The sequence below is a fragment of the Microplitis mediator genome, chromosome 11, assembly GCF_029852145.1.
Source record: "Microplitis mediator isolate UGA2020A chromosome 11, iyMicMedi2.1, whole genome shotgun sequence".
NCBI lineage: Eukaryota > Metazoa > Arthropoda > Insecta > Hymenoptera > Braconidae > Microplitis > Microplitis mediator.
The window spans coordinates 14,834,815-14,852,827 of record NC_079979.1 but is presented as its reverse complement, the minus strand read 5'-3'; the positions used below and the strand labels follow the sequence as shown (position 1 = coordinate 14,852,827).

Sequence of the window (18,013 nt, the reverse complement as noted above, 5' to 3'; positions counted from 1 at the left end):
AAGGGTAAAGTAAAAGGAGTTTTACCTTTGATGAACATGAATAGTAATGAGTGCTTCGTACTTAGCTCGTTGATATTGAGTAAGATCTTTAACCGTTACTTCAATAAGCCCATTAAGTAAATCCAAAAACCATTGATTTGTTTTCTTCATTATCATTTTATCACGTCGGGATGTCATAATTGCTATCTCGGAATCACGAGTCCAAAGGGTTTGAAGTGCTAATAAAGCGACCTAAATTCATTATTTATTAATCGTTTTACTGAAGTGTTGAAGATAAAAACACAATTAAAAGTACACGGAAAGAAAATTATGGAGACGGTTCCCATAATTCTATAAAAATTTTTCCTATACCAACATAGGAACCATTCCCATAATATTATAGGAATGGTTCCCGTAATGCTATTGGAATAGTTCCTATACCATTATGGGAATCATTCCCATAATATTATGGGCATTGTCCCCATACTATTATAGGAACCATTTCTATAATATTATGGGAATGGTTCCCATACTATCATGAAGAAATTAATCTAAAGAAAAGTGTGGTAGTCACTTCTACATGATCCAGAAGTTAGCAGACGGTTAAAAATTTTCGAATTTTTATTCAACGACTTAATTTAAAAAAAAAAAAATAAAAATACGCACATGTAGAAAACTCAATAAACTCTAGGTGCAATTTTTTCAAATATTTTTCTTTTATAATTCAACCTTTTAAAAAAAATCCAAAAATTATCAGACGTCGGCTAACTTCGGTATCATCACTTCTACAATACACAGAAATATTATTATTATTAAATATAAAAACAAAAATTCAAACATTGAAAAAAAAATTTGTATTTGGCAAAAACATTAAAACTTTTAACAAACATTTTTTTTTTAACAAATTTAGCGTCAAAGAAGCTTCATTTGAATCTCTCCATATCATGAGGAAAATTTCTACACTATTTTGCAAAAAAAAATTTTTATGATATTATGGGAATGGTTCCTATACCATTATGGGAATAGTTCCCATATTAGTATAGGATCTATTCCCATACCATTACGGGAATGGTTCCCATAATGGTATAGGCATTGTACCCATACTATTTTGGGAACCATTCCCATATATTATAGAAACCATCCCTATAATAGTATGGGTACAATTCCAATACCATTATGGGAACTATTCCCATAATGCATAGCAAAATTTCTCATAATTTTCTTTCCGCGTAATAAAAATATTTAAATTTTTATAAAAATAAATACTTGGAGAATAGACTCATCTATAAGAGTCAAAATAACTGTATCAGGATGTGACAACAGTTGAAGGCCTTGTGATATCACAGCACCTACGGACTGTTGATGCATTTTCAAAAGAACATTCAGCCAATTTTCGACTCCTCCTGTACAAAGTACTTCTTGTTCCAACAAAATTTTTTCATCTTCGTGAGAATACATCGCGGTTATTTTATCATATTCGGTGTCTGAAAAGTCTAGCTGTGATTAAAAAAAAAAAAAAAAAATTTTGAAATTTTGGCAATTATGTTAAAAAGCAATTGAAGATTAGGGTCAGTTAATTAACCTTTGCGATGTTATCGAAGAAACCGTCGAGATAATTTTGAATTGCGTGACTGTCAGCAGCCTGACCGAGGATCTCAAGCAGAGTTGGGTCCGAAACGAAACAAAATCTGGGAAAGGCGACGCGTTTTGTTTCTAAATATCCGCTGAGTGATTTTTGACATGACTCTAATTGCTCGAGTAAGTGAGGCAGAAATTGACTCATCGTTTCATCACCGGTGCAGGTTTCAACTGCGTTAACTTTCTCGCGGGCTCGGTACATTAGCTTCACCCACGCTTTGTCAATATTCTGTGTTCAATCAATTTTTGTTATCATTATTATCTAAAACCTTTGGAGCTTTTTAATTCGGAATTTATTAAAAAGTTGCAATTATTTTCGCATATAAAAATATCGTAGAAATTTGTGAGTTAATTATATTCATTTTCACTTTTCCTTTGATATCCAACGAGTTAATTGAAAGAATGCTAGCAAACATAAGTGTAAAAAAAATTAGTTTTTCGCCGTTGGGAATATCAGAAGTTGCTTGGAAGAATTCTAGCACGTCAAAGAAGGAAAAGAAAATTTTTTATTCTAGCTTAGGCTCGTGAGTCTCAATTTTCTATAGAATTTTTCTGAGGTGGATCCTGATCGAAACTATGGCCTGAATTGCCCGTTGTTAAGCTTTCGGACTATCAGATACCCAAATAAAAATTTTTTAAATAAAATATTATCTACATAACCATTGACTGACTTTCACACGGAAAAAAGAGCAGTTGAAAAATTACAGTTTCTACAGTAAAAAAGGCTTTCGGGGCAAAAATCTTCAAACATTAAAGCTTAAACTGTAATTTTAGAAATTTGTTATAGTAATAAAATTAATACAATTTTAAGCAGCAAATTTTACAGTTTAAATCGACAATATCGAGTTTGAAACTGTAATATTTGTTATTTCTGTAAAATTTACTGATAAAAAATGTAATTTTTACAGTTTCAGACTCGGAGAGCTTTACTACTATTCGAAAATGTAATTTTTCAACTGCGCTTTTTTCCGTGCAAATCTCAACAAATTCAAAAATTTCTACTTTGTATTTTTATTTCTTTATTACTCGGGTTAATTATTCAATTTTGGCTTTTTTTTTTGCAGTTGACATCAAAAATCGAGTTTTTTTCAAAAAATTCAATTTTTCTTAAAACAAATTTTTTCAACCATTAGCTTAAATATTTTCAAATAAATAATTTTTGTGAAATTAAAATTTTTTTAAATGTCCCAGTTTCCAAATTGTTTTTTCAAATTTCAAGTTCTTAGTGTTTCATCTCCAAAATTTCATTTCCCAATCCGAGGATATCTCAAAAATAAAATAATTCCAAAAATAAATTAATTCTCGGGTCAAAAATAAAACTGGATTTAGACTTAGTTTACCAAGTCGAAATTTAGAGCCGTTTTTTACAAAACAAACTCGACTTTTTTCTACGGAGATATGAAATACATTGAGTTTTCGCCTTGGTTTATACTTAACTAGCTTACTTAGTCACGATTTAAGACGAAAAAGTCTAAACTAAGGTGAAATAATTATTATATATTAAGGCGAAAGTAAGACTAATTAATAATTTTTTTTCGACTTGATTCAGCAAGTCAAAAGTAAGATGAATGACTATCGTGCTCGAAGTAAAGACGAACAATTTGAAACTAAGATCAAAAAGTACGAATAAGTTGAAATAAGTCGAAACTAAAATGAAAAAAGTCCAAAAAGTTGAAAAAAATTTAATTTAAGTCGAAAAAGTCGAGAGCTTATCGAAAAATCGTCAGCAAATCGTTAAATTCAAAAGAAAATAAGGTGAAGCGAACCTGAATCAAGTTTTATTTTTGTCCCGGTTTATGACCCGGGTAATAAATTTAAAAAAAAATTCCGCGTAACCCTTTAGTGTAAATAAAATATTGTCAAAAAAAAATTTACATTAAACCGCTTAGCTTCACCCGGAAGCTGCTTAGCAATATCACCGCCGATAAAAACTGCTTCTAAGTACGCCCACAAATTCTGTACCGTTAACCACTTGGCCAATATTTCAGACGTATTGCTCAATTTATTTTGCCACAACTGTATGTCTTTTTTGTAATACGTGTTATACCTTTAAAATTAAAAAAATATATATATATACACATGTACAATAATTGAAGCTTACCCGTTAGTTCAGATAATAAATAACACTAAATATTAATAACTAAAAAAACTGAATTAATAATTAGCTGGGTAAGCAAACCTGTTGGCCATGAGAGAGCTGATAACCATCAAGCTGTCTTCCAGCTGACTAATTATCTCGGTAGTCTCAGTGCCCTTCAACAATAATTCTCCCCTTTGTTTGAACATCGCAAACTGTAAATCAATAACCGACCAATCGGCAATCACTTGCTTAAGTTTGCTCTCAATATCCATTTCCTTTACAGCACTAATACAAATATCCTCAACATCATCCTTGTATTTAAGCAAGGGCGCTTGCATTACATTAGCTAATGTAAAATTGTCCGACTCGATGTCAAATAAATAATTACACAGCTTTGATAGACGCTCCCAATGACGTTCCTTCACGGCTTTATTTGCCATCAATTCGAGTAATGGACATGTTTCATTAAAGTCCTCTATTTTTTTACGCAAATCAATGTACGCTGGCCAATCGCGCATACCTTTAGGTAATTTACGGCATCTGTAAAATTATTTATCCCTTTAAAATATTTTAGTAATTCTTATTTTTATATACGAAGTTAAATAAAATCCAGAGATAAGTTTTTTTTTTGTTTTTTTTAAAAAGACAATTCTGAGATAGCGAGCTCATGAATTTTTTCATAATTACAAACTAATAATTCGGGGCATAATGAGCCCCTCTAATTTTTTTTTTTAACTATGAAATGAAAGAAAGAATAAACATTGAGACAAATTGGGCAGCCAAAAATTTTTCGATCTGAAATTAACCCGAAAATAAAATGATGATGTCGTGATTAAATTTAAATTTTGGCTGAGAGAATTAAAAAAAAAATTTTTTTACTCAAAAACGTTTACTCGGTTATAAGCAAAAAGGGGGTAAGTTGAGCCACAGCAAAATTTTTATCCAAAAATTTCAAGAAAAAAAAAGTTACGGTCATTTTATCCTAATTTAGTCGATAATACACTGTAAAAAGACCGGTGTTAAAAATGGACTCATTTTAATTCCGCCCGGTGTTAAAATTAAATTACACCGGTGTAGGAGGCGTAATTCGGCGGTGTTAAAATACCTGTGTTAATACCGGTAAAGAATATCTACACCGGCGGCAGCGTTATTTTCACACCAGGGAATATTTTTTAACACCGGTACAGAATATTTACACCGGCGGCGGCATTATTTTCACACCGCTTTCGGTGTTGAAATTCAACACCGCCGATTTGAACACCTACACCGCTTGGACTTACCCCGGTGATTTTTTACAGTGTATAAAAAACATAAAACATCATCATGTCACTTTTTCTAAGAGTTTGTTAATGAGCACCGCGAAAATAAATATTTAATAACATACAATTAATTACAAATTATACTGATTAAAAAAAATCGCAACTTCTTACAAACTTCAGCATCCAACAAAACACCGACTATGAATATTCAAATAATGTACAATATTTTTTACTACTCAAGTTTTTTTTATTACAACTCACTTGTTCTGTAAGTCCGCAAGCTCAGCAATTATACTATCGATATCAATTTCCGACCACAAAATTTCATAATAGCCGTCAATGGTCCTCATTACTTGGGAATAGAGCCCGTATAATTTTTGTAGCAAATTCATTTCTTTCTTTCGTTTTTCCAGAGACGGATAGCTGGTTATTTCTAAACCGAAAAGTGATTCTCCGCTACTGTATGTTTGGTATCGTTCATATAATTCGTCGTAACGTGCTTGAGCAAGTAACAATCTATTAATTAATTAATAAATTACTTTAAAATAAACTTTCATAGTTTAAAAAAAATAGTTTCATAAGAATGCTGATACCGTTCACTAGCTTCTTTAGCGGGAATTCCTTCCTCCAAAGGTCCATGGAACTCGAATTCTAAGTCAAAATTTTCAACATCGCTCCGTAAAACTCGAACTCCTTCGATTAATTCTGTCTTGAGTGGCTCTTGGATATCACAAATTTTTCCTTGAACTTGTTTAGCTTTTTCCAACATATTTGTAAAACTATAACGTAAACCATCTACTATATTTTGGTCATCTTTACATACTGTTATATTAAATTCATTCATCAGAGTATAAGTTTCCTCTATCATTATCAACTGACAGTCTAGATCGATAAAATCATTACGTATCGCATCCAAACATCGCATCGCCAATCTCACGTCTTCCAAATCGGCAATCGTATGTGACAATATTTTTTTTTTGTCTTCGATATAATTTACTATTGTTGTTAATTTTGTTTTATATTTTCCCGCCAATATTGTACCGAAATTTAACTTCCAATTCTCAACTTCGACTAGTAAGCCGAGTTTTAATTTTTCTAAAATTTTTATTTTTATTTTTTAGTTTTTATTCAAAACAATTGATGTCAAAAATTTATTTGTCTTTTTACCCATATTTATTTCAACTGGACCGACAAGATGTCGCGATGGTATGCTATTTATTTCAGTAATTAAATTCTCGTACATAATGAATTTTTCACGAATTTTATAAGTGTCGGGATCAGAATCAACAAAATTTGTTAGTTCTGTATTGCGATCTTCTGCCCAAATATTAAAATATTTCTCTATATAACTCTAATTAAAATATTATTAATTAGAATAATGATATTAATGATAAATATTTAATTAATTAAAATATAATTACATTCTTTAAATGATTTATATCATCACGCAGAATTAAAATACTCGCTTGAAAACTCATTGTACTGCGAATTATTTCTTTATGTTCTGATATTATTTCATGATAAGTTCGTAATGATTTATTTTCTTCGTCTGTCACAAAAAAAATATATAAATTTAATTAGCTAATCATTTTTTTTTGACATAAAATATTGTCTTTAAAAAAATCTAAAATTTTTCAAACAAAAAAAAAAAAAATTTAGAAAATTGAATTTCTAAAACTTGATAAATTTTATTTTTTAAGTCTTGAAAATTTCTAAGCGAAATTCACTTCACTACTGCCAGTAAAACTGGAACATGATAAAATTTTTTTTTTTTTACATATCGCTCTTTGAAAAAAAAAAATATATTTCTGCTATAAAAGAGTAAAAGTTATACAAAAAGATGCTTTTTATTTTTTTTTTCCAGGGGTACTCCAAATTGAAGGCTAATTTCAAATAAAAAATTCTGTCCATGTAGATTTATTAGATTTAAATGAAATTCTTTAAACGGCTTTGAGAAATATTCTCATGGTCGTGAAAACTTTTTTATTAACAAATGGATATAAAAAATTTTAATGAATTCATTTTTAATATGTCGATACTAGCTATCATATTCTTTAAAATCAACAACTTTTTATCAATCTGGACCACAAAGTTTACTTTTTAAAAAAATATTTACTCTAAAGGGTAAATAAAAAATTTCATACACACAAAGATAAATTTTTATTAAAAAAAAAAAAGTTTATCCATATCAATTCCGCCTTGACATACAAAAAAAATTGTAGAATTATCTTTTTTTAAAACTCGACAATTTTTTAATATTTTTCCTCACAAATAAACCCTGGTTAAAAATACTGATTGGAAAGAATTAAAAATGATGAAATTCGAATTCCTTTCAATAATTTCAATTCTTTTGCTTGTATATATAGATATACAGTTTGCATGGAGTGGCCGCTTCTCAATCTCAATTCTTTTCAATCAGTATTTTTAACCAGGGAACGTAAAGCTTCGAGTAAAAAGAAATAATTACCATCCGGGGTATTTTTAAATTCTTTAACTCTCGAATATCTTTGTCCCCACATAATAATGCAATCATGCACTTGAATTAAATTTTTTACAACCAATTGCACATGATTATTGAGCTCCTCGACACTGGGTATCACAACAATGCTCGGTATTTGTAAAATAAACTGAGTCAGCAGTAGCGGATTTCCTCCAGCTTTAATACTGCCGTTTACCATCATACCAAAAATTAAAAAAAAAAAATATCCAGTATTGAAACAAAAATAATTAAAAAATTTTTATTACTCAATTAAATTTAAAAAAAATACCTGGTACCGATACGCTTCTTCAACAGTTCCAAAGATCGCTTCGTGCAATTGACAAGTGCCTCAATAAGTTTATTATTAAAATACGTAAATAATTCCATGGAATAGTTATAAATTCTATTTAAGTAAATTTTAGGATCGATATAGTCATCATCAGCTGATGGTTTACGGTCAGTGTCAATAGACGGACGTGTAATGCGTGATTGTGATCCGATTTCACGTTTAACTCGGTCAGGATCTAACCAACGATATTTATCATTATTAATATCTCCATCTCCATTTTCCTCTAGATTTATAAAGTCAAGGCACTTATTTATTATCATAATAAGAGCAGTTTCAACAGCCGTTGACTTTATTTCTAAATCTCTAGCAACTGTCTGTGCGTATATTAAATTATCTTGTGAAAATTCAGCAGGACTGACAGGCGAGTCATTTAAATTTATCAATTTAGTGTCGGAGATAATTTCTATTATATTTTCAATCCTAACTTCTTTCGTGGCGCAAACTTTGTTAACAAATTCTTCAATGTCTTGTACTACTGCACTTATTTCTTGGCATACTTCGGGAATTTTTAGTGACGTCCATGTCACTACTGAGAGACACGGCTTAAATAATTTCTCCAATTTATTAAATACACCGGTCATTAAATTTTTGAATAATTGGGGCACTGACTCGCGTATCCGGTTATTTATTTCAATGAGATTTTTTATTTCTTCGTATGATAAGTAAATTTTTTCTTTACAGAACGTTATTATGCGTGTGAACTCGGGTATTTTTAAATTCAAACGTGACATGTATTCAGCTTCTCTTATTACTTCACGTATGTATGGATCGAAATTTATTATATATTTATATGTTTGCGGATCACGGATCAGTAGGGGTGACGTTAATGCCAAGCGAACCTATTTTTAAATTTATTAGTAATTATGAACATGAAAAATTTTTTTTTTATTTGAGCCACAATATTTTAGAAACTCAAATAAGTATTCAGTATAAACATGACCCAGTTCTTAAATAAAAAATTTGAAGTACGGGATAAAATGAGTTCTTCAAAAAATTTTTTTAATGGTCCAAATTACCCCACGGCGTCTACGTTGCCCTTTGAAATTTCAAAAAAAAATTTTCGCTGTTCATTTTGCTCCGTGTAATTTAAATTTACAAAAATTTAGAATTCCCCGTCCCTCGCAATAAAAAAATTGATCGTTAAAACCAAAAGTTTGATAAAATAAAATTTTTTAAAATCTACAGTAAAAAAAATTTTACAAATTCAAAGATAGAAATTTTGAAACTTTTTAAATTTAATAAATTTAAAAATAATAATTTGAGCTTAATAATTATTAGAAAGTTTCATAAAATTGTCATGTAAAACAAAAATAATTAGCGTTTAATTAATGTAAAGTTACACCTAAACAATTAGCATGAATTTGCCCCAAAAATTTCTAAAGTTTTAGATTAAATTAAAAATAAATTCCGTCCATAATTATCAAGTTGTTAAAAATTTTATTGAAAAATAAAAAAAAAATCAGGATGCTATAGAAATGAAAATTAATAATAAATAAAATGAACTTACAACTTCAGCAGAATCAAACCAAGCTTTGTGGTAAATAATTTCGTAATGAACAAAAACACGAACAAGTGAATTATAAATTTTAATACACTTTTGCATCCTCTCATGCGTTATTACTTTGTCTCGTTTTCTAAATATATCCATAGGTATTTCAATACGTCTGTATAACTGTCTAATCCATAAAATTCTACCAGCAACAGGTGGTACATTTCTAGGTAAAGGTGGTGAGGATCTGTCTTCGTTGTATCTGTCTCGTATTGCTTCGACTTCCTTTTGGTACATTGTCACAAGCTCCAGGTACTTGCGATCGATCCACAACTCCCGCTCGAACTTTAGCTTTTCAAACCTTTTTCAGTGACAAACTTTAAGTTTAACCACAGTAATAAAATAAAATAATAGTTACAAAAAAAAAAGTAAGCAAAAGTTATACTCTGAAGTACCTAAGAACCAATCGCAAAGCCTCATCGATATTCGGAGCAAGTGAAACTGTTTTGAAAAAGAAAACTCTCATTTCAAACTCGGTCTCACTGACATTTTTCTTAAATTCCTCGTAGTCGATATCAAAAAATGGCTTTCGGTGATCCAACGGATTGTAACTTTGTGTCACTATTTTATTAAAATATGACGTTAATTTTTTTTCAAAGTTATCGATACCCTCAATTGTCGAGCTTTCAAGTACCGAATGACTTATATTTGTCTCTAGGACATCGATGAGCTAAAAAAATAATTTAATATTTAAACTTTTTGTCTGGGCAAAAGTCTAGGACACTTAAAGACGTAATTTATTTAACGAGCTTACTTTATTTAAACGTGTCTTAAATTTATCAAACTTTCCAAAAACATACATTTCTGATACTTCGATCAGCCGTTCGTCAGCCTCTTCAATATTCTTCAACATAACTTTGTAAGACTCGTAATATTGATGGTATAAATTTATGCAATCTTTCATCCGTGATATGACTGATGGTTTTTCGTCTCGCCAAATGTCAAGTGTTTCATTTTTAGTTATGTACGATTTGCAATTTAAAATCATTTGATTGGTTATCTAGAAAAATTTAACTCTTTATTTTAATATATTTTTTAACTTATTAATTATTTTACTATTCAATTTTAATTAATTCTTTTTAATTGATTGCAGATTAAAAAAAAAATTTTTACAAAAATTCATATTAAAAAAAAAAAAAACCATGCATTAAAAAATTTTTGAAATTCACGTCAATAACTAAAAATTTTAATTATACAAAAATAAGACGAAATTTTTTTTTAATTGATGACAGTAAAAAAAAATATTTTTACAAAAATTTGTATTATAAAAAATAATTAATTTGAAAATTTTTAAACTCAGTTCAATGCTTAAGAATTTTGATTACCAGAAAATAAGACATAATTTTTTTTTTAATTAAAAATAATTAAGTAACTAATTAATGATTTTTTGTATCGTTAAACTTTTTGATTATCGAATTAAAAAAAAATTAACGAAAATATTTATGTCACTTACAGAATTACTGTAAAATTATTAGCAATTATCAACTCATCAATTATAATTGATATTGTGTTTTTTTTTTAATGTGAATTAATGAATATTCACCTTGACAAATAACGCAGTCATCATTCTCTGAGTATTAAAAAAACGTGATGTAGTATAGACCATACGAATCGAATGCATCAATGCAGGTAAATGCTGACCAATTTTAGTAGGATCTAATAAATATAACGGACGGGTATATTTCTCAATTGCGTATAAATATTTAACGTTATCTCGAGCCAGTAGTTCGATCATCGTAATATCATCATCAAGCTTTTTCCACTTCTATTAATGAAATAATTTTTTTTTTTTAAGTAAATTTTTGAAAATTTAAGTGTTTAATAAAATTGAAATAGATGTAATGAGAGTAACTTTAACAAGCTTAGACTTGGCTCTAACTAATAGTGCTATGAACATCTGTGTCTCTGCTCGTTTTATGTGGTCAACGATGTAAGAAAAACGTGTGAGAATTCCTCGCCAGTAGACAAGCTCAGCGGTTGGTCCGACATCCTCCGTTTCACGACGTAGTTGTTGGCTCTCAACAAGTGCCTATTTATTATTACTATTATCATTATCGTTATTATAATAAAATTAATAATATATATGCTTCATACAGAAGACCCGTCCGGGGTAAAATGAGATCATTTTCCAGAAAAAAAAATTATTTATAGGATCTAGGGAACGACGAGACAATTTGGTCTTTTCTGAGCAGTATTCAATTTTTTTTTTTTAACTTCCCGCTATAGAAATTGAAAATTTTCAAAAAGAGGGGAGTGATTGGTTTCGGTCTGATTTTCGAAAATCGAGTCTTTATCAGATCTCAAGGTTTTGAGGTCCGATAAAGCTATTCCATTTCCGGATGGACGTCCGGCCGCGTGTGTGCCATATTTTTTTTAGATTTTTTTCGTATAACTCATAAACCACTCGCCCGATTCGGCTCGAAATGAAATAAGCTCTCAGCCTTAGTAAGCTCTTTTGATAGCTACCAAAAACGCTCGAATCTGTTGATTCGTTCCAAAGAAATCGTCGAAAAAAAATATTTTTTTTCAGTAAAATGTCGATACTGCCATTCTAATACGTCGTATCCCACACTTGGGAAATTTTTCAGGAGACAAGAAAAACGTTTCACTGTCGGCAAAGAAAATTATTTGTAACATGTTTACATTGGTATAACCTACAAATTTATTTTCATAGTTTTCATAAAATACAGGCATTTGTAGTGAATAAATAATTTTGAATTATATGCTGTAAGAAGAGTCAAAAATTATGCATAATTACCTTCTTACTGATGTCGTTAATTACTTCCTTAAAATTAATTTATAATTGAAAATGTTAAGCGTGACTGAACCTATGCGAATGTGAGATACGACATCTTAGAATGGCGCGAAAGTCTGCGCGTGGGATACGACATATTAGAATATTTATTTAAAAATACTAAATAAACTATTTGACCTCTAAAATTTTGACATAAGCTTCACATTGTTACGATGATTCCATTTTTCAAAAAAAGTGAAAATGTCAAATTTTGTGGGATACGACGTATTAGAATGGCAGTATCGATGTATATTCTGTCGTGTCTAACAGTTTTTTGAGCTCGAAGAGAAGAAATTTATTTTCATTCGCTTCTATGTGCTAATGTTCTTCCAGTAGACTTTTCTGATACCCTCGAGGCCTCCAACCATCCAACGGACGCCTTTATTTTGATCAGAAACGCCGTCTTAGAAATTCTTTAGAAAGTCGATAGAAAATCCAGACTCTGCCTCCTGAGTTCAAAAACAGCGGGAAGTTTTAAGGTTTTCCCGCAGGGTCAACGGTTTTTTAGATTTTTTTTTGCAGTTTTATTCCTTTTTTCAAAAAGTGGGTAAAATGAAACATAAACTTTTTTTTTAAACCTCTTATTTTGCCGCGTAATTAATAAAATTTTTAAATGTTTAGAGGTAACTTTTAAATAATTAAGAAAATTATTTTTATAATATACGGAATATTATACTCTGAACAAAAATATATTTATATATTTATATAAATTTGAAAGCTAGCGGATCCTTAGTAATAAACATTTAAATTAATTAATGAAAAATTACCCGTTCCATTTGTTTCATCCAAACACGAACACATTCTTCGACTAAAATAATCGCGTCATAATTCTTCGCACTCTCGATCACATTTTCCATACTTGATGCATATTTTTCAAAAACGTCTTGATATTCATTGAACTTCAGAACACTCTCTAGATCAGCATTCGTCGCTAGTAACAAAAAATCTTTAAAGTTTCAGCGGGATAAAAAAATAGCAGTAAAATCTAGATAGAGAGCGAAATTTAACAACTGAGTAATAAAAAAAATCTAGATAAATTAAAGTTGATGACTTGGGTCTATCAAAGCAAAAAGTATTAAGTGCGTTGGTACGTGGTTGAAAGAAAAATAAATTTACTTTGTATAAATTGACAAAAATCCTTAAAGTCGCCAATGAAATTGTCCTTAATCTTCGTTCCTACTTGATTCCTCAGTAGATCACCCCACTGTTTATTAATCTCTATTGCCGGCGCGTTCAATCGGGAAATAAGACCTGAGATACTACTCAATGCGCCACTAAACTTGCCTTCAACTTCCATGTAAGCGTAATACGTTTCCTTGAATACATTTTTAAAATAATACCAAGTTTTATTTTTCTTTAAAATAACTTTTGTGGCTTAGCTTAATTTGAGTCACTAAATTTCAAAGACTGACTTTCTGAATAATTTTATCAGAATAAAAAAATTTTTTTTTATAAATTTTAATTTATACTTCAAAGTATTTTTATTAATTTTAATTGTAATAAATTTGTCGTTAACTGAGGGACAAAATCGAAATTATTTCGTTTTATTTCTCAATAAAATAAAAAACATTAAATTCGGAATATTACAAAAAAAAATTTTTTATGAACTCTGTTATGAAAATTTTTCAGTCTGATTCAAAAATTCAAAAAAAATTGCCGCCGAAAATTTTTATTGCCATAAATTTAAAAAAAAAATATTTGAATGTCTTTTAATAAAAATTAAATTACCTCAAGTAATTGTTTAATTTCAAAATTAGTATCTGGGTTTAAACGATAGACAACAACACATTTTCCTGATAATTTTTCCGTAGTTCCGTCAGTAACGCAGCAACGTAGAAAATTGTCCATTGAATTATTTGAATCCCATCTTCCAGATTCTAAATTATTTATTAACTTAACAATAAATAATAATGAATTATGACTAGAGTAGTAGGAAAAAAAAAGTATGAAGTGTACAGAGCAAGAAATAAAATTTATGCTGCAGATTAAAGTTTATAGTACTAGTCGTAATCATAAAAAATAAAAGTAATTATTTTAAAATTTTTTATTACAAGTTACGCGGTACTTTATACCAAAAGGTGGTGGTGTCATGGGTTGATAATGAATTATTAGAGCTTGACGTCCGCCTTTAGCAAAAAAACTTGTGAATATCTGTAGATACTCGTCTTTATCAACGAGCCCATCCTCCAAAACAGTAACATCTGTATCCAAAATAAAAGCAACGACTTCTAATACGTGACGATGTACTGTACCGAGAGAATCTTGTCGCTCTTTACGGTATTCCTTGTATTTAAACTGGTAAATAGTATGAGTTTAAAAGTACTATATACATTTTATTTTCTTCACTTAATATAACTTTAATCACTTAACTTAATTACTAACCAGTTTTTCTTTAGCACGTTCTGCCGGTATACCATCTGGACGATTTACTCGTCTTTTTACTAAGTCTTTAATCCTTTCTTCGATTGCCGGAATAGTGTAATCTCTTAACTTTATTTTATTTCCCATTTATATACTTATTTATGTTAATTATTAACCAGTTAACTTATTACATTAACCAATTTCTTCATTAATATTAATGAAGTTGGCTTTAATAAACAAATGAAACATTGAATAGTTACTTTGTTTTGTTAAATAAAAAATAAAATCCCGGAGTTTTTTTTTTCAAATTCGATTTATTTTTAATAAAAACAATTAATTATTAGTAATAATAGTAGGGGAGGGAGGGGCGAAAGAAGGTACTTGAGGAAATGCCAAGTTTTCAAAGACTCAAATACACTAAATCCTTTTTATTTTAATGAAATTCAAAGTAAATAGAATAAATTTTCAGTTACCGTTAAAAAAAAAAATTTTTCACCTTTGCGGGCAAAACGGAGTACCCCATAAAAAAGGTAAAAGAAAAAAAATTCTGGATTTTAAATGAATTTGATTAAGTTAAATTTTTTTGCAAGTAATTTACATGAAGAAAAATTATATTTTACATGATTATTGGATACAAAAGAAGAAAAACAAAATTTTTAATAATTTTTTTCATAAAACAAACGTCATTAATATTTTCCAACTGATAATTGATTTTTGAAAAAGTTTAACAAAAAATATTCAAAATAATGTTTAATTATATTTACAAAAGTAATTTTGAAATGTTTAAAAACCATTTAGGATATAAAATTTTTTTTTAATAAAATTTTGGGGGTACCCCGTTTTGTCTACCCTAACCCCTTCCACTATACCCACTCTTTAAACTTGAAATAGTTAAATTTTCACTGTTTTTCCCAGTGATCAACTAATTCACTGGAAAAAAGTGAATTTTATGTATAGTTCGTGAAAATTTTACTTTTTACACAGTAGATTTAAAACATTACTTTTTAAAATCACTGGGTAAATGAGTGTATATGCACTAATTCCAAGTGGTCGACTTTTAGCTGTGGCAAATAGTGAATATACACTGTGAATTAGTGATAATTCACTATTTCAGGTTTAGAGAGCAAGTAACTCTCGCTTGAGCAAGATTCTGGTGGCAGTGCCTTGAGCAAAACCCCTAGTCACTAGTGTCTTTTTCTACGTATGGGTCTTGCGCAAGATCATGTAGCAAGAAATCGTCATCAAGACTTGTGCATGACTTACTCAAGGCATTCTACACAAGAATATTGAAGACATCTTAGATCCGGTGAAGTTTAAAAGTTTCTAGCGCATTTCTTGCACCAGTAACTTACGGCAGGTATACTTACGCATGGCTTGTTCAAGATCTGCTCGAGGCTCAAAGTAAATTTTGGGCCTTGTATATAATATTGACCCTTTAGAGTCAAAGGTCCTTGAAACGTCTACGTGTGAGACTAGTGGGGAGAGCGCGAATCGTAGAGTCCCGTGAGCATGTATGAGTGACATGTGAGAGTAGTAGTGTGCCTGTGAGTACCCTTCCACTCATTTGAATCTCGTGCTGCGTTCATCGACAGTGCCGTAGTTAGTATTGTTGATGTGAGGAAATAGTCTCCAAATGTTTTTTATCATAAAAAATACTTAAATCTAAAAGGAATGTTTAAATAAATTTATGATAAATTTAATAAGAACAAACTAATGTCTTATTAATGATTGTATATTTTAATTCACTTCCGTTAGATTTTACAACAATACAAAACAAAAGTAAATAAAATGAAATTTAGACATAAACATAAATTGTAGTAAATGATGAAGTCAAAAAAAAAATAGATCTCGATCGTTATTAGTCGAAGTATGTATACGGTATATTTATTACGGAGAGATCTCGGCGAGTCTCGACAAATGGTCTTTTAAATATCGAAGAAAATTCTAAGTATCCGTAAAATCTAATGAATTTTTCTTTAGGCACAGTGTGTCTGCGTAGACCTTCTGCGTAGAACAAATTAGATATACGTCATTTACATAGATCTAATCGATTATTTCATTGAAAATAATTTATTTTTTAACTTAATTACTTTTTATCAAACTTTTTGTGACGTTAATGTATGGGATAAATTTGATGAAGTACACTATGGGACAGTTGATAAGTTAATTAAGAATCTTGACTGTAATAAAGGTAAAAACAATAATATTAATGTTGACATTCTCAAGCTCATTTGGAGTATAAATAGCGATCTAATATTGTTTATGATGAATACGTCTTTAAGATTAGGTGTGGTGCCTAATAAATGGAAAGTTTCTACTATAACACCTATACAAAAAATCAAAGGGACAACAAAAGCTGAAGAGTTACGTCCAATAAATACACTTCCTGTATTAGAGCAAGTACTAGAAGAATTAGTAAAAGTCCAATCAGATAAATTTATTACAAAGAATAATATTATTCGGCCTGAACAATCAGGTTTTCGGATAAATCATTCATGTGAGACAACGTTACAGCATTCTATTATCCATTGGCGTAAAAATTTAGATAAGGGTTTACTTACAGGGATTGTTTATGTCGACTTCGCCCGAGCATTTGAGACTGTAAACCGTCATAAGCTACTTGAGAAATTACATACATTGGGGTTGAGAAAGTCAGTACTCGATTGGTTTAAATCGTATCTTTCAGATCGGCGACAGAAAGTAAAATTTCAGGGCTCATTTTCGGATGAACGTGAAATCAATTTTGGTGTGCCGCAAGGTTCCAAATTAGGTCCGATTTTGTTTAATATTTATATTAATGAAATCATAAGTATTATAAAAAGTGAATGTGTAGATATCAAACTATTTGCCGATGATATGATTATTACAGTAAAGGGGACTGATCTTGATATTATAGAAATTACATTAAATGAATGTTTGATACGATTAAATAATTGGTTAAATGATAATCAACTTAAAATAAATGAAAAAAAAACAGTTTACATGGTATTGCATGATCAGCGGATAAAAAATATAAAAAATAATTGTAAATTGGTGGTAAATAATCATGAATTAAAGTACGTTATAGAGACAAAATATCTCGGAGTAATAGTTGACGATAATCTGACATTTAATCGAAACGCTGAAAATGTAAGCAATAAAATTGCTAAAAAAGTAAATATGCTCAGACGGTTGGATAACGTAGTAACTAGCTACTCTAAATGTCAAATATTTAAATCGATTGTAGTACCACATTTTGAGTACTGTAGTACAATAATGCTGAACTATTCTGAAAATAAGTTGAATTGCTTACAAAAGCTCCAAAACCGTGCGATGCGGGTTATTTTAAGTGTTAATAAATATACTAATTTAAAAACTATGCTGGAGACTCTAGGTTGGATGTCAGTTAGACAGAAAATAGTTTACAATACATGTTTATTGATCCATAAAGTAAGAAATAAATTATATCCTAATTATTTATATGGTGAATTCGATTTCAATCAAACAAATTATGTAACTAGAAGCATGGCTACACTAAAAATAACG

At 29.6% G+C, this 18,013-nt stretch overlaps 1 protein-coding gene across 1 annotated transcript in view; it reads right to left on the bottom strand.

Moving 5' to 3' along the window:
• The window catches only part of LOC130676999 (dynein axonemal heavy chain 8), a 57,181-nt gene extending 42,546 nt beyond the window's left edge, over positions 1-14,635 (bottom strand). Inside the window, 20 exon segments of the mRNA XM_057483516.1 lie at positions 26-231; positions 1,246-1,476; positions 1,562-1,846; positions 3,493-3,664; positions 3,797-4,237; positions 5,218-5,472; positions 5,550-6,051; positions 6,124-6,273; positions 6,419-6,505; positions 7,424-7,620; positions 7,725-8,623; positions 9,292-9,634; positions 9,729-10,003; positions 10,088-10,333; positions 10,877-11,098; positions 11,186-11,362; positions 12,895-13,058; positions 13,244-13,442; positions 14,186-14,422; positions 14,510-14,635. Coding sequence (XP_057339499.1) covers positions 26-231; positions 1,246-1,476; positions 1,562-1,846; positions 3,493-3,664; positions 3,797-4,237; positions 5,218-5,472; positions 5,550-6,051; positions 6,124-6,273; positions 6,419-6,505; positions 7,424-7,620; positions 7,725-8,623; positions 9,292-9,634; positions 9,729-10,003; positions 10,088-10,333; positions 10,877-11,098; positions 11,186-11,362; positions 12,895-13,058; positions 13,244-13,442; positions 14,186-14,422; positions 14,510-14,635 — 5,414 coding nt within the window.
• Positions 14,636-18,013: the final 3,378 nt, after the last annotated feature.